Source organism: Rhinatrema bivittatum, chromosome 6, assembly GCF_901001135.1.
Source record: "Rhinatrema bivittatum chromosome 6, aRhiBiv1.1, whole genome shotgun sequence".
In the NCBI taxonomy this organism is placed as follows: Eukaryota; Metazoa; Chordata; class Amphibia; order Gymnophiona; family Rhinatrematidae; genus Rhinatrema; species Rhinatrema bivittatum.
In genome coordinates, this window is record NC_042620.1 from 279,158,756 (window position 1) to 279,180,923 (window position 22,168).

At 45.4% G+C, this 22,168-nt stretch overlaps 1 protein-coding gene across 1 annotated transcript in view; it reads left to right on the forward strand.

The window, feature by feature from the left end:
• Positions 1–20,527, forward strand: part of EFNB1 (ephrin B1) — a 100,470-nt gene extending 79,943 nt beyond the window's left edge. The window contains exons 3-5 of the mRNA XM_029607279.1: positions 3,241–3,333; positions 12,369–12,497; positions 16,875–20,527. Coding sequence (XP_029463139.1) covers positions 3,241–3,333; positions 12,369–12,497; positions 16,875–17,266 — 614 coding nt within the window. The 3' untranslated portion in view covers positions 17,267–20,527. The remainder of the gene's footprint in view (positions 1–3,240; positions 3,334–12,368; positions 12,498–16,874) is intronic.
• Positions 20,528–22,168: the final 1,641 nt, after the last annotated feature.

Here is a 22,168-nt window from a genome sequence, read left to right on the forward strand (position 1 = left end):
AGCTATTTTGAAATTTGTTCTTTTTATTATGGTTTTACTGCTATTGATTTTATACTTGATTTATTTATTTTTTTTAAATTAGGACTGGCGCTGTTTCTATTTTTCCATTATTGCACTACATACAGAATCTGGCTTATTGTGGTTTCCATTTCAGACTTTATAGTCTATTTATTCTGTGTTAGGTGAGAGTCTTATCTGTGTTCTGCATATGTGACAGAGGTGAGGTATTCTGCTAGCATATAGATTCTCTAGAAACTTGGCTTGTTCTGTTTTCCTAATAGGAGAATTTTTGGTGTTTTAAGACCTGGTGTAATATTTGTAATGTTGCTTTTTCATAGGTAGGATTGCTTGAGTGCTGATAGTTAGTGCTGTTCTGGTATGTGAGGTTTACTATTTATATGATTTCTGTTAAGAGAGAGTACTCTTACCTTTCACTTGCATCATTTATAGCAATAAACTTATCCTTATGACTTCATAATTTGCATCTTGGATTGTAATGAGCTGTGTGTCATGTACATGAGCATTATCAGTCAGGTGTGCCACAATGGGGAAAAAGGTTGAGAACCATTACACTAAACAATAGTGATTATAATGCAATCAAATTTGACATAATCACTAGAGGGAGGACATTAAATAAGAACATAAGTGCATACTGGGTCCGAACAAGGGCCATTGACAGTCAGCATTCTGTCTGATTGTAATCAATTCGGGACACAAGAACCCAGCAGATCCCCAATAGCTGATTTATTTCTTGTATACTCCCAGGTATAAACATTGGCTTTCCCAAGTCCACCTGGCTAATAGCTGTTTATGGACTTTTCCTTCAGGACCCTGTCCAATCCCCTTTTGAACTCCATTGCCTTGACCATGTCCTCTGGCAATAGATTCCATAGTTTGATTGTACATTGAGTAAAAGTACTGCTGTGCCATATAACTAAAAAGGGAAACTATGATAGAAGGAGGACATTAGAAAAAAAACCTAAAACGAGCAATTGCAAAAGTTAAAGTTTGCATGTGGTGTGAACATTGTTTAAAAATACCATCTTGGAAGCCCAGAGAAAATGTATTCCATGCATGAAAAAAGGCTAAAGGAAGAAGAACAGAATACAGCCAGCATGGTTGAACGGTGAGGTAAAGGAGGAAGTTAAAGCCAAAAGGGCATCATTCAAAAAAATGAAAAAGATAGGGATGAGTAGAAGCACTGTCAAGTTAGATGTAAAACAGACAGGCCAAGAGAGAATTTGAGAAGCCTGCTAAAGAGGGAAAAACTACTAATAATTTTTTAAGACATTTGAAACAGCCTGAGGGATTCAGACTGCTTAGACCAAAGGGTAGAAAGGATACTCAGGGAGAACAAGGAAATAGCAGAAAAACTGAATTAATTTTTTTGCATTGGTCTTTGAGGATGATATTGGGAACATACCCATCCCTGAGATATTCTTTAATGGCAATGATTCTGAGCAACGAAAACAAATCTGTGATGATGAAGGATGAAATAGATCAAATTGACAAACTGAAGAGTAACAAATCACCAGGATAGGATGGGATGGTATCCAACCAAGAGTCCTAAAAGAGTTCAAACATGAAATCTCTAACCTGTTACTAGTAATCTGTAACCTATCATTTAAAATGGCCATAATATCTGGAGGATGGCCAATGTGATGCCACTTTTTAAAAAGGACTCCGATGTGATCCAGGAAACTATAGACCAGTGAGCCTGATGTCTGTGCTGGGAAAAATGGTAGAATCCATTCTTTAAAACAAAATTGCTGGTCATTAGATAGACAATAGCTTTATTAGGAAGCGTCAACATGGTTTTAGCAAAGGGACGCCTTGCCTTAGCAATCTATTAGATTTTTTTTGAAGTGTAAATAAATGTTGTTAAAGGTAAGCTGGTTGATATAACGTATTTAGTTTTTCAGTAAGCATTTGACAAAGACCCCCATGAGAAATTCCTCAGGAAATTACAAAGTCATGGGATAGGAAGCAGTGTCTTGTTGTGGCTTGGTAACTGGTTAAAAGGCTGGAGACAAAGTAGGACTAAATTACCAGCTTTTCAGTTCTTCATGACCAGCTCGTATTTTACCATATTTTTTTCTGTCATCTGCAGATCTGATCACTATGCTCATTTCCTTTTGTAGATCATTTACGAACAGCACAGTTCTCAGTACTGATCCCTGTGGTTCTCCATTTGGCAAACTGACCATTTAGTCCTGCCCTCTGTATCAGGCCTTTATAACCAGTTACCAGTCCACAATAGGATATTGCCTCTTATCCCATGATGACTTTGTAATTTTCTGAGGAGTCTCATATGAGAGACTGTCAAAAACATTCTAAAAAATCCAGATACAGTCCTTATCAGTTTCTCTGACTGTATGTAAGTGCAGGGTGGGGAGGTTTGATTTGCTTGTTGCTATGTCACAGTTGAGGGAACCAGACCTTCTTTTAGTGAAAAGAGGATTTCATGCACACACCAACAAAACCTATTAAAATGTTGAAGGTTTGGCCAAGTGTATCTTGATAGTGTCAGCCATGTACCTTTTATAGGTGCTGAAGGCACCTAATACAACACTTGCAGATTTAGGTTTGAAGGAAACTTGACCGGAAATATAGATATTACAGAAACATACCTGGAATTTCTCATGAAAGTACATGTAGAAACCCCAAACATATGTGGGCTTGTGTGGATTTTACAGTCTGTAGTCCAAATTTTGCTGAAAGCACTTTCAAACTCTGTGAGCTGCAGCATAGTTTAGGTGAAATGGGGGAAAAGCCACAAATAGTTAACAAAGGCGAAACCATCCAAATTCGCCCGTTTCACTTTTGCTGCAGAAGATTGTGCCCCTGCGAACATGGCAGCCGCCAAAGCATTGCGATCAGGTTTGTAATGGGGTCTGCAGAGGGCGTGATCTCTCAGTGGATTTAGCAAGCCCCTTCCGAACAGCAGAGACACTCTGGTAGCCAGTCGGTTGGTGAAGCTTCACACAGGAAAGGCAGTAAAAATATTTTAAATACTGGGCTAAATAGTCAGTAGGGTGAATAATGAGCAAGTTATTTGACTAAGGTTAGCCAGATAACTTCATGTTTATTCAGCGGGATAAATGTCCCGCTGAATATACTACTTAAAGTTATCCATCTAAATGGCTTTTGAAGATTGACCTCACTGTGCACACTGGTTGCTTGTAATGCCCCAATGGTATCAGCCCTGTTCATAATTGTGTTTTTCCTCTTCTCCTGCAGCCACTTCCAATGGGACTTTCGAAGGTCTGGAGAATAGGGAAGGTGGAGTCTGCCAGTCCCGCTCCATGAAAATCATCATGAAGGTTGGGCAGGGTAAGTCACATGGTAGGGGAGCCTTTGCTGATTTTATAGAATATAAGATTTCTGTTCTGTCTTTCGGATCACACTAAACCAAAGTATTTACGTTCAACATACCAGCACAGCAGAGAAATAGTAGAAAATAAAGGATGGGGTTTTATATTTAGAGGTCAATTTTCAGTGGGATTGTCCAGCTAAGTTCGGTACGTAACTGGACAAACACTAAGGTTTCCATTTCCTGCCCCTCGCAGTGGATACATATTAGCCGGGCAAGTTAACTTTCCTGGATAAAAGTAAAGGGGTTCAGGAAGCAGAGCTTAAGTCTTTAGCTGAGTATTTCTAGTCAGATGAGAGAGGAGTTCTAAAGTTAGTCAGGAAAACTCATCCGGCCAACTGGAGCCAGGTGTGATCAGCAGAAGACTTACCTGGTTAAGCCCTGCTGAGTATACCAGCTTAAGTTTACCTGGCTAACGTGCTGCTACCGGCACTGCTGAAACTTGAGCTCATTTATTTATTTATTTATTTAATGAGTTTTATATACCGTCATTCGGTAAAGCCATCACAACGGTTTACAAAAGCTCAAAATGCAGGATTTTTAACAATTGAGCAAAAAGGGATAACAGGAAGTATATTAAACAAAGGAGAGATATTCAATTGCAAAGATATTAGCTGGCATTTACACTATAGGTTGCACTAAGGGGTGCCCAAAGGGGATGGCCCCTTTGGTGCGCGATGAGCGGCGCCTGGTGGCAGGGCGCCTTTCAACGGTCGGAGCTGCCCCTGGTGACATCGGGGGGGAGGAGGGTGCTTCCGATCGGGTCTCTCCCTCACATTGCAGTTCTGGGGGTTTTTTTGGGTTTTTTTTTGATGATGTCTAGACCTAACAGGTTGTGATCAGAATTAATAGCTATGGTTTTCCATCCTGATTCCAATTGTAAAGCAGTCTACAAAGAGTATCCGTGAATCCTTGACCCCCCTACAAAGAGATTAAGAGTAAATTTATGATCCCTTTAAAGAGCCAGAAGAGACCTAGTTGAAACAGTCTTAAACATTGGGGTTGTGTCCATGGGGTCATCGTTCAGTGGCCTATTGAGCACCATTGGGTGTGGTCCATTTAGTCCGCAGCTTTGTTGTAGGAAGAGTTGGGTCTTCAGTTGGCAGCAAAAAGTCATGCGATCATTAGTGGATCAAAAGGAGGAGAAGAGTGAGTTCCACAGCGCAGCTGCCCCACTCCAGAATATCCTGGACCTTGGGATGGCAGGTTTTCAGCCAGAAAGTCTCGAGGGATGGTGCAGTCAAGTGGTATTCAATCCGGCACAAGTTTCAGATGGGGGTGGTTTTCCCCTCATCTTCTCTGTCAAAAGGTTAGGGCCAATGCCCTTCATTGATTTGAATGTAAGAGATAAAATTTTGAATTTAATGCATAGAGAGATAAATAGAGGGGAAGCTCATTCTTGTCATCTGGTTGATGGCTTTGGCAGCAGGGTTTAGGAGTCTCTGTAGCTTAGTAATTTTGAGTTAGACTACTGTAATGCTGTCTTTATGTACCTGAGTGAGTACTATTTATTGCATGTGTTGAAGTCGGTCGTTGTAGGAATGGGCACAATTGTTTTACCATGCAGAGGTGCCAAAATGCTTTCTTTAAAACTGCTTGGCTCTTAATGGTAAGGGCTGACTCCTAGGCCTTTAACCTCATGTAGCGGGTATAGGGTGATGTCATCCAGAATAAATAAGAGGGCATTATCTGTCTGTGAAGATTTGCTGTCCCATAGGATCTGTCTTATCCTTGTTTAACTGTAGTCAGTTGATAGTCCTCATGTGTTTTTCTGCCTCAGCACTGATTGAGTGCCATCCTTTGGTATCCTCTAGCAGCAGGATCTGTTATTGCCATAAATATGAGCCAGAATTTTCTTATGATGGTCGCTAAGGACTGGATGTATACATTGAAAGATGGAACATAGTGGGGAGTCTTGGAGTACACTTCAACGCAAGGGTTAAGGTTTGGAAGATACTGTATTCCAAGTTATCTGTCATCTGCCAGTCAGGATTTAAATCGGTTTTGTATTGTTTATCTGGTCAGCAGAAATTATTTGACCATGTCAAATGCAGTCAAGAGGTCAAGAAGGATCAGGAGACCTGACCCTCCCCAATCCCCTCAATCTGTCAGAAGCCAAATGCCGATGAGTGAGAAGAGTACTGTTTCTGTATTCTGAACTGTGCAGAAAGCAGACCAGCTTGGTCTAAACTGTTCTCTTTAAGAAACATTCTCAGTTGCCTCATTACCATGGATTCAGAAAGTTTGGCCAGCCTGGGAAGGTTTGATATTGGGTGGTAACTCGTGTTGAGGGATCAAGGGCTTTTTAATGTAGGTCTAATACTGGTTGTCTTTAGAAGGCCTGGAGAATACTCTTCTTGAAGTGAGTTGTTCATGGTTTTGGTGAGATAAATGGGAATCTGTGGCAAAGCTTAAGGAGATGAAGGGGCAGGCATCAGAGGCGCTTTCTCCATGTCCTAAGTGCCCTATGAGTTTTTTTTACATAAGAACATAAGAAATTGCCATGCTGGGTCAGACCAAGGGTCCATCAAGCCCAGCATCCTATTTCCAACAGAGGCCAAAAACCAGGCCACAAGAACCTGGCAATTACCCAAACACTAAGAAGAACCCATGCTACTGGTGCAATTAATAGCAGTGACTATTCCCTAAGTAAAATTGATTAATAGCCATTAATGGACTTCTCCTCCAAGAACTTATCCAAACCTTTTTTGAACCCAGCTACACTAACTGCACTAACCACATCCTCTGGCAACAAATTCCAGAGCTTTATTGTGCGTTGAGTGAAAAAGAATTTTCTCCGATTAGTCTTAAATGTGCTACTTGCTAACTTCATGGAATTGCCCCCTAGTCCTTTTATTATTCGAAAGTGTAAATAACCGAGTCACATCTACTCGTTCAAGACCTCTCATGATCTTAAAGACCTCTATCATATCCCCCCTCAGCCGTCTCTTCTCCAAGCTGAACAGCCCTAACCTCTTCAGCCTTTCTTCATAGGGGAGCTGTTCCATCCCCTTTATCATTTTGGTTGCCCTTCTCTGTACCTTCTCCATCGCAACTATATCTTTTTTGAGACGCGGCGACCAGAATTGTACACCGTATTCAAGGTGCGGTCTCACCATGGAGTGATACAGAGGCATTATGACATTTTCCGTTCTATTAACCATTCCCTTCCTAATAATTCCTAACATTCTATTTGCTTTTTTGACTGCTGCAGCACACTGAGCCGACGATTTTAATGTATTATCCACTATGATGCCTAGATCTTTTTCCTGGGTGGTAGCTCCTAATATGGAACCTAACATCGTGTAACTACAGCAAGGGTTATTTTTCCCTATATGCAACACCTTTAATGTGGACACCTTGCACTTGTCCACATTAAATTTCATCTGCCATTTGGATGCCCAATCTTCCAGTCTTGCAAGGTCCTCCTGTAATGTATCACAGTCTGCTTGTGATTTAACTACTCTGAATAATTTTGTATCATCCGCACATTTGATAACCTCACTCGTCGTATTCCTTCCCAGATCATTTATATATATATTGAAAAGCACCGGTCCAAGTACAGATTCCCTAGGCACTCCACTGTTTACCCTTTTCCACTGAGAAAATTGACCATTTAATCCTACTCTCTGTTTCCTGTCTTTTAACCAGTTTGTAGTCCACGAAAGGACATCGCCTCCTATCCCATGACTTTTTAGTTTTCGAAGAAGCCTCTCATGAGGGACTTTTTGATGACTTCAAGGCTTAAACTGTCAAACTGTTCAAAAATATGTTTTGTCTGTATTATGAAATGTAATAGCAGACAAACTGATCCAAGTCCTGCACCCTAGCAAGTGGTCTCTAGACCAACATGTGGTAAATGACATCTTCTGTTGGAGAACTCCAGAGATAGGTCTGTCTCTATTCATCAAGAACAAGGTTCAAACCTTCTGCTCCAGAAGAGATTCCCAACAAAACCTACCATTGGATGCCTTCTCTGTTCATTGGGGAAAAAGCTCTTCTCTATGCTACTACTCTTTAGCCAGTCAAAAACCAAGGGCCTAACAAACTCATAGTTTAGAGTTTAGAGAGGGAACCAGACAAGTATGGTTCCCTCTCCTTCACTTATCGATAAGAGGCCAAGTTCAACTAAAGCGGTTTTCAATTCTTGTATACTTCAACCAGACATCCACTCCTTAGTTCTAACACTGTGGATGTTGACAGGAGATTAATTTCTTCATATGGCAGCTCAAATACTGTTTTCCAGTGCTACTTGCAACCAAGAAACCTTCAACCAGGACCTCTTACCTATGAATGTTTGAAATTCCACCTTTTCCCAAAGTTGGTGTCAAGGCAGATTACAATAAATTTTATTGAACAGAGATAATAGAACAGCTTTCAGTGAAATCGGAATTTGCAATTAATGTAGGATTGGGATCCAGCAGAGGAAATTACATAGTTGGTGGATCTGATGCAGATACATGAAGGATGACCTTACTATTTTTGAAATTTGGAGTCCATTTTGAGATTTTGATAGAACTGAACCCCAAGAGAAGAAAGAGATTACAAGGGATGACCTTGGCAGCTGAGCCAGAGGAGGTCCAATTTAGATGATTTTAGTCTGATTTTTATCATATGACTCCTTATTAGACTAGGCTCTTTATTTTTTGGGATCTGGACTGTAAACAAATTCAATTAAGGTTCATCTTAGCACAATTGCTGCTTACCATGATCAGGATGAGGGCAAGGCAGTTTCATTTCAACCATAAAACCACCTGCACTTTCCTGGGATCTCAGTGTGGTGTTCACTCAATTAATGAGAACACTTTTGGGACCCATTACCTCTTGTCAAATAGTTTGACGTGGGAAGTCACATTCTTGCTAGCTGTCGCCTCTGCTGGAAAAGTTGATGACCGTCAAGCAGCAGTGGCATAGCCAATTTACTCAAAGTTCTACCCTAAGGGAGCAGTTTTGCATACACATCCTAAATTTCTCGGACTTCCACTTAAATCGATCCATTGTCTCACCTAACTTCTCCCTTCGGCCTCGCGGTCATAGAGCTGACCTGGCCTTACATTCCCGATATTGTGAAAGAGCCCTGTCCTCTTATATTGACAGGACTGAAGATTATAAGACCATCCTCCCTAACAGACCAGGACCAGCAGGTACAAAATGTACAATTGCAGATTGGATTTTGGATTTTGGACCATCTCTCTCTTTGCTGTATTTAGTAGTCCCTTCTCTAGAGAGCACATAGCAGCTTGTGTACTCACTTTGGCCCTGTCTCTGTCGAAGACATATGTAAAGCTGCTGCATGGAGGTCACATCATGCTTTTGCTTCCTAGTGCTGATTAGGAAATGACTCTCACCACAATAGTAAGTGGGCTCAGTTGGTACTAACATGTGGGATTTTTTTTAATAATCAGTAAAATTGGTGTTCAGCTCCTTCCCACCAAACACCCACTGTCTCCAGGAAAGGATGGGTATGGGACTTTAAGACCACCCTTAGCTTGGGAGTCCCCCACGTGTGCTGATTCACCCCGCTTGTCCATGGAGAAAGCAGTTACTTACCTGTAACTGATGTTCTCTGTGGACCGCAGGACAATCGGTCGCCCAGAATGTTTCCTGCTAAGCTCGGATATGACTGAAGGGGGGCTTCATGGCTGCACGGTACCGACCATGCCTGAACAGAGAGACTTCCTAGCTCAAACTAGTACAAGTTCAGTGCTGTGTGCTGTCCGGCTTCACCTTTGTGTGAGACAGAATACCCTGTTGTCCACCTTCCGACATGCAACATAGAATATGCGCTGTTCACCTGTGCTCCCACCTTTCCTCCCTGTTTCCATGCCTCTAAAGCCAGCAGATTTCTGTGGACAAAACTTCAGGCAATCCTCCTTTCTCTGATCTGCTGCTGAAGGCACAGTTCAGGCGGCGGGCCCTAGTGTGTCCTCTTCTCACGGTACCTTCTGCTTGCCAAGGTCCAGGTGTCCATTAACCATGGCAAGAGGCTTAATTGCTTCTCTCTTCTGTAATCCAGAGAGCCTGCTGCTGCACTAATGGCTCATTGTATTTGTTTCTGGGGGAGGGGAGCAGTTTCCTCTTGCTGCTTTTGTACCCACAGCTCAGTCAGAACCAGGGCCGGGGTCTGGCGCCCAGGATCTTCATTCACACCCACCCGGGTGTTCTCTAGCTGTTTAATATCCGCTCTTAATTGACTTTAGCCCTGGGCCGGGGACCCAGGGCTGCTTCCAGAGCCATGCAATGAAAAAGCCCTATATAGAGCCACTGACTCTGACTATAGGACTCTCTCCCCCCACCAAGGGCCGGGAGGGCTACCTCTGCAGCATTGGGAAGACCAGATCAGCCCAGACTCGCAGGGGTGCACAAGGGGTGGTCCATTTCCCTTGCCTTGGGATTGCAGGCATTGTATTATTCCTAGGACATGCCTTAGAGCCAGAACGAATGAATTATTAGTTTGGCAGAAAGAGTGGAAAAAGATGAGTGCATTCTTCTTCAAGCAGACTATGGATGTGCTTTCTTTCTTTTTTTTTTTTTAATTGGATTTTTTGGCCTACTTTCCAAATAATGTTCAAGGTGGCTTGGAGCATGGTTAGTAATTCAGGTACAAGTAGTCCTGCCCCATAGACCTTACAATCCTTGTCCAGGATTAGGAATAAGTTTAGTATACCATGGGGGGGGGGTGCATCTTCAGTCATTTCTCAAGGAGCTTCATTGCCTTCCTATTCAATATCAAATCTAATTTAGACTCTGTCCCCTGGTTCATAAGCTATTTATAGGAATTCTCACGATTTAACTGGGAAGCTTCCTATTGTACCCCGGGTCATTCATTGCCTTCATCCACACAGATGTTCTTGCAAGTTCCCTCGTTATATCCATTTCAGTGCCAGAAAACTAGGACTGAGGCTTCCTCGTGGCAGCTCCGGTTCTTTGGACTTCGCTCCCTTTCAGATTATGGCAGAGCAGGTTCTGTAAGCTGGTACAGGCTGGGCTCTGTAGGCGCACCATTGCTGGATAGATGCTCTGATGTACAATGACAGGTTTTTGAATACGCTTGGGGCATTTTATAAAGTTTGGTTATTGTTTGTTCATTTTATTTTATGCTTTTTGGGTTTTTGTCCCTGTCTTTATTATGAATGTACTGAACTTGTTGGATTTGCGGAATAAGATCACAAGAAGTGTCAGCGGGTGAGGTGGGATTTGAACCCTGGCTCTCAGCACATTACTGTACCACTAGGCCACTCCTGAAGACAGCTCGGTGACTGCCTATTTGAGCTGGAAGAGCAGTTGTCACTGCTGAATCCAGTGGATGAGACAGAGAGGTGACCTTGGCTGCTTATTTGCTGGAGGATGTCCAGGTGGGGAGGCCGAGGATAACCTTGAGAATCTAAGCCATGTTTGTCAATTCCTTTCCCAAAAGGATCTGACTCAACAGCAGGGCTTGAGGCTGCCTGGCCTGGTCTGTGAGGTAATTCCTACCGACCTTCCATGCACTCAGAACCAGCCCAGTCTCCACACCTGCTCTCCACCCTAAAAAGTTCACTCCTTCCCACCCCCTCCCCAATATTTGGGCCACAAGGTTTTTTTTTAAAGTGAAGGCAGTCTTTAAAAAAAAAAAAAAAAGAGCTAACAGAATGGTGCTGGGTCTACGCCAAAAGCCCTGTTTGATGGATCACACATTGTATGTGCAATTTTATTTATTTACTTAAAATATTTATTATCTGCCTAAGATAATAATCATCAAGCTAGGCAGATTACATATTCAACATAAAACAATCTTAAAACACACTATGCACAAAATATAGAGTTGAAAACACTCAGCAACAATCAAATTCTCTAGCATGTAAGAGCTGAGATCCTTTGTAACTGGGAGATCTGATTCTTTGTGAACACTCTGTACTCCCAGCCCGCGACCGGCATGCTGCTTGCGGTGTGTGCCAGATTACTTAATGACTGAAAAGCAAAATAAGCAAATGTTTAGCGTTCAGTACGTCGCAATTAAGGAAAAACAAATGATCTATTTTTTGGCAAGTCATAGGAAGCTTGTAATCTAGTATCAGCCTGTTTCACCCAGGGGCCACATTGGGTGGTGCCCTGTGCGGACAGGAGAGGGAGAAGTCCCCGGGAGTGCCACAGTGGCTCCCTCTCTCTGCTGCCTCTTCCCTAGGAAAGCGGATCTCTGTCCAGTGCTTCCAGGACCCACTGCTGTGGGCCGGGAACCAAGTGACCACCACCACAGGCTGGATTAGAAGCATCCATGGGTCACATATGCGCAGTGGACTGTAGAGTGTCCACTTCCGTCACAGACAGTGCCAGGTCACCAGCAGCCTGCCAGACAGATCTGGTTGATTTATGCGGTGTTGTAGCCTGCTGCTTCCAGCCCATTTACCCTGTGGCTTGTGGTGTCTCAAACTGAAGAGTCTTCATTTCTCATCTTCCTTCTCGGGCCCGTCGATGATGATGGTGTAGTTCCAAGACAGGCTCTGGATCAGCCTGGACACTGCCTCCCTCTGGAGCACAAGGTGTTTCCTGATGGAGAGGAGGGTGTGTTTGATGCACCAGAGAGGCTCCCGGTGTCCTGGGTGGTGCCCTACGTCCCAGTGTCTTTGGGAATACTCCAGAGGGGGGGGGGGGGGGGGGGGGGGTCACATGCTTCCTTCTGAATTCTGTGCCCTTAGCTGCCCATGTCCCTGGAGAAATCTGATGCCTGTCCCTCTCTCCTGCTTCCTCAGCCTGGCTCTGGGATGTTGGCTGCTCTGGAAACTGCTACAGCTGGGATGCCTTTCCATTTCATTGCAGAATACCTGTTGCAGCAGGGTCCCTAGTAAACTGGTTTTGTACAATTCCCCCAGCAGTGTGGAACATCTGAGGAGGGAATGTGAGGGCAGCAAATAGTGGCGAGGTAGCAAAAGCACTTCAGAGTAGAGGGGGACAGGGAAGAAGAATGCCTGCCTGTCAAAGCAATTTCTCATGCTTTCCTCTTTTGCTTATCACACAGATCCGAATGCGGTAGTGCCAGAGCCCATGACCACAAGCTGGCCGAGTAAGGTGGCCGACAACACTATGAAGATTGCCACAGTCAACCCTCGCGTCCGGGTCCCTGTAGTGGAGGTTCCTGGCAAGACAGGTAAATACGGCAAGTCAAATACTGTTATCTAGGCTGGGGACCCACGACACAAGTCCCCACACTATTCTCATGGAGCATGAATTGTCTCAGCAGCCTGGGGCCCAGGCTCCTATCGCAGCCTTTGAATCCTATATAGTAAATGTTGGGCAGATAAGGCTATTGGGCCCACCCAGTATTCCTAGCTCCCCCCCCCCCCCCCCTCCCCTGCCTATACTGCGGTAGCTGAGAATATCTCCTAGCCAACGCTAGGAGATATTCTCCTCTCCATCAGTTCTATTTGAGAATACATCAAAGCCATGCCCTGCGTTTCATGTTGATTGGCCGTGCCGCCTCCTCTTGGATGCTGGATGCAGCTGGCCCGGGCCTCTGTGCACATCTGGTTTGTCTTCTGTCCCGTTGGGCCGGGCCTGTTCCAGGTCCTAAAGAGAAGCTGTGAAGGGGGGGGGGGGGGCACGGTCCTGGGGTGCTGAACACTGTGTCAATGCATCCAAGTACTTCCTCCTCCTTCCCAATATTTATTCCCCTGTATCCTTCCCCTTCTTCTGCAAACACTTAGCAAAAGAACTTTTCTCCTTTTATCTTTTCTGTTCCCTCTTTGTTGTTTTATCTCTCTCTCTCTCTTATATCTAAAGAAGCTTTTATCTCCTTTTATCCATTGGGCAGTTTTCTCCTCTTGCTTTGGTCTTTGTTTGTCTCCCTGCCACCCCCCTCTCTCCCCCCCCCCCCCCCCCCCAGCTTTTGTTTTTCCTGATAATTCAGCTTCTCTCATCCCCCTGAGTTAAAAAAAAATAAATTCCTGAACACTCATTTCTTTGCTTTTACCATTTCTGCTCCCCTGGTAGAGGACTCATCATATCTCTTGGTCTCTTTCGCTTGTCCATTTTCTTTGCCCTGCCTCTCACAGACACAAGCTGGAGGTTATGCTTTTATATCCCCTTTCTCCATCCAAGTTCAACCGGAGGCAAATACAACAACCGAAACCTACCGTGGGCACAATGTAGCAACGAGGGGCATTAAAAGTAGCATCAGTAACCTGGAACTGGCCTCATAATCCTTCCCTTAGAAGGGGAAAGCATAAACAGGGCACCTTTGTATCCACCACCCTCCCCCCCAAATAGTTACCCCAGCCTCCAAACCCCCTGTGGCTTCGAAAAGTGCTTCCGAAAGGGGTGTTTGCCCCCTTCCCTCTGAGAGTAACCTGCCCCGCAGCAGGGATTGCCTAAGAAGGCACCCCCGGGTGATATCAACGAGCCAGCAGCACATTCAAACGTTAGCCAGGGCCGGTAAAGGCTCCAGCCCAGGACTTGCAAGATGCTTATCCCATTAGCTAGGCCCAGGCCATGGAAGGTGAGGTCCCCAGGATGGCAGGAAAGGGGGCCGCATGGGCTGCTGAATAACTATAGCTGCTCTGATTCTCTGCTCCTTAACCTTTTTTTAATGATATATATATTTTTTTTTTTATTGATATTCTCTGTATTTCCGTACACCGTTCAAACAATATATTTGCCATTTGTGGTCTATAAATCTTAAAAATAAAAATATATTTTGTTGTTCCTCGGTCAGATCTATTACGTAATAAATTTAAAAAAAAAACGAACTATCTTAAATTCCCTTTCCCTTCCTCTCCTGCTTCCAGCATGCCATTTCAGTTCTGAGAGATGAGGACGGAGACTGTGCAGCTCCGCACTGGAAAATCCTGCCTTGGAGATGCCCCTTCTCCTCCTCACTTGTCTGCTTTCTCACCTCCGGTCTCATCTCTTCTTCCTGCTGCCTCCTTTCCTTTGCTTCTGTGTCGGTGGTCGTGTTATGTAAGAACATAAGAGGGTGCCAAGCTGGGTCAGACTCGTGGTCCATCAAAAGCCTGCGTCATGTGGAAGATCCCAAACAGGAAAATCCATTGCATGTTGCTCCCTCCTGGAAGCAGGAACTGGAGTCACCTCAGGCCAAATGATGGTTTTAATGGTCCTTTCCTCCAGAAACTTTACTTGCTGGCATGTTGAGGATAGTTGGGCAGGACCAATTTCTCCAAACTGGGGAAAGATCTTTTTTTTTCACCGAACACACAACTGCGAACCGGAATGGAGTATTTAAAGCTAAATGTTTTCAACAGTGTTATGGGTAGACAAATACATCCCAGAGTGCTAAATGAACTGAAAAATGAAACTGCGGCCCTGCTATTGGAAATTTGTAAACTATCAGTAACATCTGTGGAACCTAAAATCGGAGGGATGCCAATGTAATGCCAATTTTTAAAAAGGGATCAAGGGGTGATCCAGGAAATTACAGACCAGTGAATTTGACATCTGTGCCAGGCAAAATGGCAGATACTATCAAAAAGAACAAAATTGTTGAACATATAGATAAGCATAGTTTAATGGGGCAAAGTCAACATGGATTTAGCCAAGGGAAGTCTTGCCTCACCAATCTGCTATATATTTTGAGGGCGTAAATAAAAACGTGGATAAAGGTGAGCCAGCTGATATAGTGTACCTGGATTTCCAGAAAGCATTCTACTAAATCTGTAATGAGACTTCTTAGGAAATTAGAAAGTCCTGTTGTGGACTACCAATTGGTTAAAAGATAGAAAACAGAGAATAGGGCTAAATGGTAAATTCTCCCAATGGAGAAAAATGAGCGCCCTAGGGATCTGAGCGGGGACCACTGCTTTTTAATATATTTATAAAATGACCTGGAAATGGGAGCAAGTGAAGTGATCAAATTTGCCAGTGACACAAAATTATTCAGAATTGTTAAATCACAAGAGGATTGTGAGAAATTGCAAGAGGGCATTGCAAAACTGGGAGACTGGACATCCAAATAGCAAATTAAATTTAATGTGGACAAATGCAAAGTAATGCCCTTAGGGAAGAATAACCCAACTTATAGCTTCAAAATGCAAGGTTCCACATTAAGAGTCACCACTCAGGTAAAGGATCTAAGTGTCATCCTTAAAAATACATTGAAACCTTCTATTCAGTGTGCAGCAGCAGCCAAGAAAGCAAAGAGAATGCTAGGGATTATTAGGAAAGGAATGGAGAATAAAACAGAGAATATCATAATGCCTCTGTATCACTCCATGGTGCAACCTCATCTTGAGTATTGTGTGCAGTTCTGGATACCACATCTCAAAAAAGGTATAGCAGAATTAGATAAGGTACAGACAAGGGCGACCAAAATGGTAAAGGGTATGGAACAATTCCCCTATGAAGAAAGGCTAAAGAGGTTAGGACTCTTTAGCTTGGAGAAGAGGCAGCTGAGGGGAAATATCCTAGAGGTTTATAAAATGAGTGGAGTGGAACAAATAAATGTGAATCGATTGTTTATTCTTTCAAAAAGTATAAAGACTAGGGGCACACAATGAACTTAGTAAGTTGTACATTTAAAACTAAGAGAAAATATTGCTCAGCATATAATTAAGCTCTGAAATTCATTGCCAGAAGATGTGGTGAAAGCTTTTAATGTAGGTGCATTAAAAAAAAAAGTTTGGACAAGTTTCTTGAGGAAATATCCATAAACCATTATTAAGGTAGAGTTGCAAAAATCCACTGTTTATTCTTGGGATAAGCAGCTTGGAATCTGTCTACCTCTTGGGATCCTGCCAGGTATTTGTGACCTGGACCGGGCTCTGTTGGAAACCGGATACTGGGCTTGATGGACCCTCTCTCTGACCAAGTATGGCAAATCCTATGTTCTTAGGGTCTATAATCTCTGTAGAGGGGAGAGTAGTTGAGTCAGAACCTGTAGGAGAACTATACCCAGGTTAAAAGTGACTGCGGGACAATAAAGCTTGGCACATTTGCATAGTCTGCCTTAGAATGCTTTTAATTTCCTGAGTTTGTTCTGAATTAGAAACTGAGGAATTTTTCTGTGAAAACTTTTTTCTCTTAATGGATGCCAGCTGGGGGGGGAGGATTCAGCCAGACAGAGAAATGGACTTGAATTCCATGTAGATTTTGCATCTAGCAGCTGTTTTTGTGGCCTGTAACGTGTTCGTTAATATGTTAGGAAGCGCAGGTATCACAGGATTTACTAACTCCTCAAAAGCTTGCGCCAGCACCTCCCTGGCTCTGCATCCGACCAGCCCTATGGCTCCAGAACGGTAGGGTCCGCTCTGAGAAAAGCCCCCTTCCCTGCAGCACCCTCCTTCAGAGTCCGCCGGGGGGGGGGGGGGGGAGAGGGAAAGATCTCGGGGTCGCCTCCACATACTGCACGCGGCGAGCATCCCGGCGTGCGAGTCTCCCGACTGCTGCCACCGTGCCACCCCCTGCCCGATGCACCAGGGCAAGGGAGCATGTCTAACACTTCTCACGGCCTTGTCGTTGACTGGATCTGAGCGCCCCCTTTACGTTTTTTTTTGTTGTTTTTTTTTCCCCCCAGACACCATTAACCAGGACGGGAAGAGCCCGCCCGGGAGCGGCGGCGATGGCTTCTTCAGCTCCAAGGTGGCCGTCTTTGCAGCCATCGGGGCGGGCTGCATCATCTTCATCCTCATCATCATCTTCCTCATCGTCCTGCTCATCAAGATCCGCAAGCGCCACCGGAAGCACACGCAGCAGCGGGCGACCGCCCTGTCCCTCAGCACCCTGGCCAGCCCCAAGTGCAGCGGCAACGCGGGCTCGGAGCCCAGCGACATCATCATCCCCTTACGGACTACAGAGAACAACTACTGCCCTCACTACGAGAAGGTGAGCGGAGACTACGGCCACCCCGTCTACATCGTGCAGGAGATGCCCCCTCAGAGTCCCGCTAATATCTACTACAAAGTCTGAGGAGCCCTCCCCACCAACAGTCTCCTCTCCCCTGCCCGAGGGCCGTGCAGGAAACGGGACAGCACTGCCCGGCTTTCTGCTCCGTGCTGCAGGATTGCAGGCCTGTGTAATAACTGCCTTGTGGCGTTTGTGCCCGCTGAGGCCTGTGGTGTTTTCCCGGCCCATTTTTGCAGGATTTAAGGTCTGGTTCGTAGTAGGATGGTTGGAGTTTTCCTGGCCCATCCTGCTCCACGGGATGCCTGGTTACTTAACAGCACCGCAGAGATTTTATTCCCGGTCCATATTGCTGGATTTGAGATCTGCTTGACGATGCAGACCCCCACACAGTGTGCCTTTTTGTAAAGAGGAGAGGTCCCAAGGCACCAGCGTGCTCTGCTGGGAACTGCTGGTGGATGACTGGCTCCTTCTATTTGGTCTTTTCTGCTCTGGGATACTGGACGGGGAGGCCCTGCTCCCTCACTCTCCTGACTGCATCCCGCAGAGTGAGGATGCCAGCACACAAAGCCCGCGAGAGAGAGAGAGAGAGACCAGACGGAGGAGCCTGCGGCTGACGGACTCTTAAGCTCTGCAATCCCGGTGGGTGGGGGGAGGCTGCTCCGGAGGGACAACCTCTGCCCACTTCCTTGTGATCCGTCACAAAACTTGGCTGGCAGTTGACATTTTTTCTCCCCGATCCCCCTTCTATCACGGAGGACAAAACCGTAAGCCAATAGTCTGCTTACGGTTGGGGGAGGAATTGGTTTTACTTTAGATTCATGATCATGTTTTTATTTTTAATCGGTTTGTGTTATTTTAATCTTTTTAGACTTTTGCCGACGGTTCATTTCTGCATCTGTTCTATCCTTGCAGGCCAGGTCCTCGCGACTCAGCCGCTGCCAGAGGTAAACCACCTTCTTTTGGGTTAGCTAGGAAATCCTGTACAGCCCCCCCCCAAAGCCTCAACTACAACCTCTGCACCCACACACAGCACTGATGCGAAAGGCCCTGCAAAACGTTTCCCCCCTGTCCTATGGTGGCACAGCACAAGAGTTTTGCACAACATAAGATGAGTACTTAAGAGTAGGGTGGGGGTGAGGGAGACGGGGGAAGTTGAAGTAAAGTTTCGGGGGGGGGGGGGAGAAGTGCCTGCCCTGGGAGCGATGGGGAGGGCGTGGCGTTCCGGCACAGTCTCTGCGACGCAGTGGCTCTTTGCACGAGCTTGGTCTGGGATCGGGAGAGGTTGGCAGGAGCTGGCAGCCACGAACGACCAGCCCCGGGGATGTTATGGACCTCCGTAGATGGAAGCAGGCAGCCAATGGGGTACGCAGGGAGGCGGGAGGGCTTCCAGGCCATTGTTAAATATGACGTTTGGACATCGAAAAGGTTCTATGCATCCAAACGTGCAGGTATTCTATTTTAGGAAAAGTGAACAAGAAACCACTTTGGGTCGGAGTTGCATGCACGCTATTGTTTTTCCTGAATCCTCCCCCCCCCCCCCCCCCCCCCCCCACACACGGATGCAATAGATTCTTCCTTTTTCAGTGTTTTCAGGTTGCTGTCAGGAGTTTGGTAGCAAGCTGCAGCAGGATATGGAGAAGCAGAATAGACGTGAGCCCAGGAAATAGACCCCCTGCCCCAACGACCACAGCTACATCATCTGTGCTAGCTCTGGCCCGCCCCAACAGTGAGCATGCGATGATGGGCATCAAGATTTGTGCATGACCCTGTCAGGCCAGGGGCGGAGAACATTCAAGGAGCAGTGCGTCAGCTGATCAGTGACCTCATCTTCCTTAGGGCAGGCTGGGTCAGTCCTGCCTTTGCCCCATTGCCTGCCGTGGGGCAGAAGCCAGCCTGGCTCTTCCTTGGTGACTGCACCCAAGGGGCGCACTCGGTCCTGATATGCTTTGCCTGTGCTAAATGCCAACATAAGCCATAATCAGAACATTTGAGGTGGAGAATTTTGGGAAATTTTTAACAAAAAACAGTAAAAGAATTTAAGAAAGTCTGGGATCAACAGGGAGGATCCCTAACTGCAACGAGAGAGGACTCAGGCTTTACAGTCCTTATCTGCCCTCAGATTCTGTTTCTCTGCCACTGAAATATCCCGATGTTTTCCCTGAGAAAACTGCTGGGAATAAAGCAGTGATAAGCACGCTCAAGCTCTGCAGAGGCCTGTATCAGATACTCTTCTGCTAGTGGTCTGGTTCCAGCATCATTAGGGGGGATGATCACAAAGTTTGTGTTCTGAAAATGAAAGACTGGACGTGGCCAAATATCTTCGTGGCTTTTATTTATTATTATTATATTATATTATTTTTTTTTTACTTTTTTCCCCAGTATGGTCCCATCTAGAATTGAAATGAGCTTTGGACAAAGCACAGATCCTAGTTGAAAATTCTTCTGTGTGCTGATCCTCATCATGTCTTGGTCACTTAGACCATTTTCGGGGACCAAACTTTTCTTCAGTCATGGGAATAAATAGAAATCCCGTTGGGCATTGGAGTACTTTAAGCCCGCCTTTCTGAGGACACTCTCTTGCAGGTGAAGACTTGTAAGGCACTTGTGTTGTCCTGCTGGGACATCGTACTGTGTTGCACCTTGATCTGCCTCTTGCTTTTGATTATCTAATGCAGTTCTCCGATTGATTGTGTGCGGTGCTTATCCATGACTGCATCTCCTTGCTGAGGGTCGTCAACCAGCAGAAGAAACCACCACCTTGACCTTGCCTGAGTGGCGGTGGTGTTTCCAAGCCCTGCTTTGCAGTTTTACACCCATTCCAATGAAGTAGAATTAAAAAGCCCTCCACGTTCCAGTGGAACTGCTCGCAAAACGCTGTTACTATCCGTGATCAAGTTGCCTTTTGTTCACTCATCAGCAATTGTGGCAACCATCTTCTAGGTACCTTCTGTCGTCGTATGGAGCGAGTCTTACCATCCAGGCCAGCAGGTTCAAAAGTGTCTCTGATAATCAGTGATCGTGTATGATGAGATCAAGCACTTTTCCAATGGTTTTCTGTCGTTGGGTGCCCAGACCAGTCACCATTTTCGCACTAAACTCGGCCACACTTAACATTTAGTACACCACTTAAAAGGTTGAACTAACTGGAGCACAGTTCCCTGATGTCTATTTCTTGTCAGTTTGTAGTTCCTGCAGGGTCCTGCCCTTCAGTGGCAGTGCATGCTTCCACGTGCTCCAGTTGTATTCCTTTTCTAGTGCCTATTAAAAAAAAAAAAAAAAATAGGACTAGGGTGCATTCCATGAAGTTAGCAAGTAGCACATTTAAGACTAATCGGAGAAAATTCTTTTTCACTCCACACACAATTACGCTCTGGAATTTGTTGTCAGAGGATGTGGTTAGTGCAGTTAGTGTAGCTGGGTTCAAAAAAAGGATTGGATAAGTTCTTGGAGGAGAAGTCCATTAATGGCTATTAATCAAGTTTACTTAGGGAATAGCCACTGCTATTAATTGCATCAGTAGCATGGGATCTTCTTAGTGTTTGGGTAATTGCCAGGTTCTTGTGGCCTGGTTTGGCCTCTGTTGGAAACAGGATGCTGGGCTTGATGGACCCTTGGTCTGACACAGCATGGCAATTTCTTATGTTGGTCCTGTGCTACAGGTTCACACATTAAAAGGAGTTATTCTAAAGGTGGTAAAATTTAGAAACTTTTAATAGAAATAGAAACTTTTTCATCAACCCTGGGCAGTTGCTGGCTTGTCTTTGGGTACTTCTCCCTGTCTTGCATTGGGAAAGGTGCCCAACCATGCCAGTGAGTGCAAGAGACCTTCCAGGTCCTGGGAGTGGTATCGGTACTGACAGCAGAAGTGGGCTGGTTCTTCCTTAGCCCTGGGGTGCTGCAAATGACAGACGGAGGTTTTCTGGTTCTATACTGTAACCATTTTGCTCCATGTCCAGTTCCAACTGAGCATTTCTGCAAGGGGAAAGTGGAACTATTGTATCATAAATGTGAATACAGGGAATTATTTATTAATGTTCAAGCTAATAAAACCCTTTTATTTTTATTTTCCTGCCAGTCCTTTTATTTTTATTTTCCGAAACCTTCTTGAACCCTCTGGTTCTCCCACTGTGGCTTCTTCCCAGTCGGGCTCTGGAACAATCCTACCCCTTGACTGTAGCTGGCGTCCTTCCAGAATAGCTTCAAATGGCTACCCACATCCTCTCCCACAATGTGGCACCATCTGTGCTTACAGCAGATGGGTCTCCCATCTTCTCCTACAATGTGGCAAAGCCTATGCTTACTTACCACAGGTGGGTCTCCCGCAACGTAGCGCGGTCTCTTGCTATCGGATATGGGGAGGTCCTCCACCCTCTGTCACAACATGGCACCACCCGTGCCTACAACAAATGGCGCTCCTGTACCTCACCAAATAGGTAGCCTACCTCCTCTTGTAAAACGCATTTCGGTCTGCTTCCCCATCCTTCTCCTGGCTTTTGCCATATGGGTGGCCCAAATGGTAGGCAAGCAGCATGGCCTTCCGAGGAGCCAAGCCGGGTGCCCTTTTGAGTGAACGTCCGAGTACATGAGTCCCAAAGGGAAGGGGATGCACCAAAAGCTGCCCTTGGCCAGGGCTCTCTCTTAGCCAGCGCCTGCCCCATGTTGCTGCTCCTGGCCTGAGAGCCTCTTCTCCTCTACTGAGGTGCAGGGTTGGACGAACAGAGCTGAGTGCTGAGGTGCTGTGGATTTCGAGGCTCCTTTAATTGCTCAGGGTCAGACACTCAAGAAATTCTTCTCCTCTTCTTCGGTGCCGAAGCCAAAATAACCTGGTTAGGCAGGCCGGATTTCTCCTTTTATTCACTTGCACAAACTCTAGGTGCATCTCTTGCAGTGCAACTCCTTACGCTGACGTCTGATGGGCTTCCTTGGCCCTTTACAGCTAACGAGCTGGTGCTGGAGGGCAGTAGC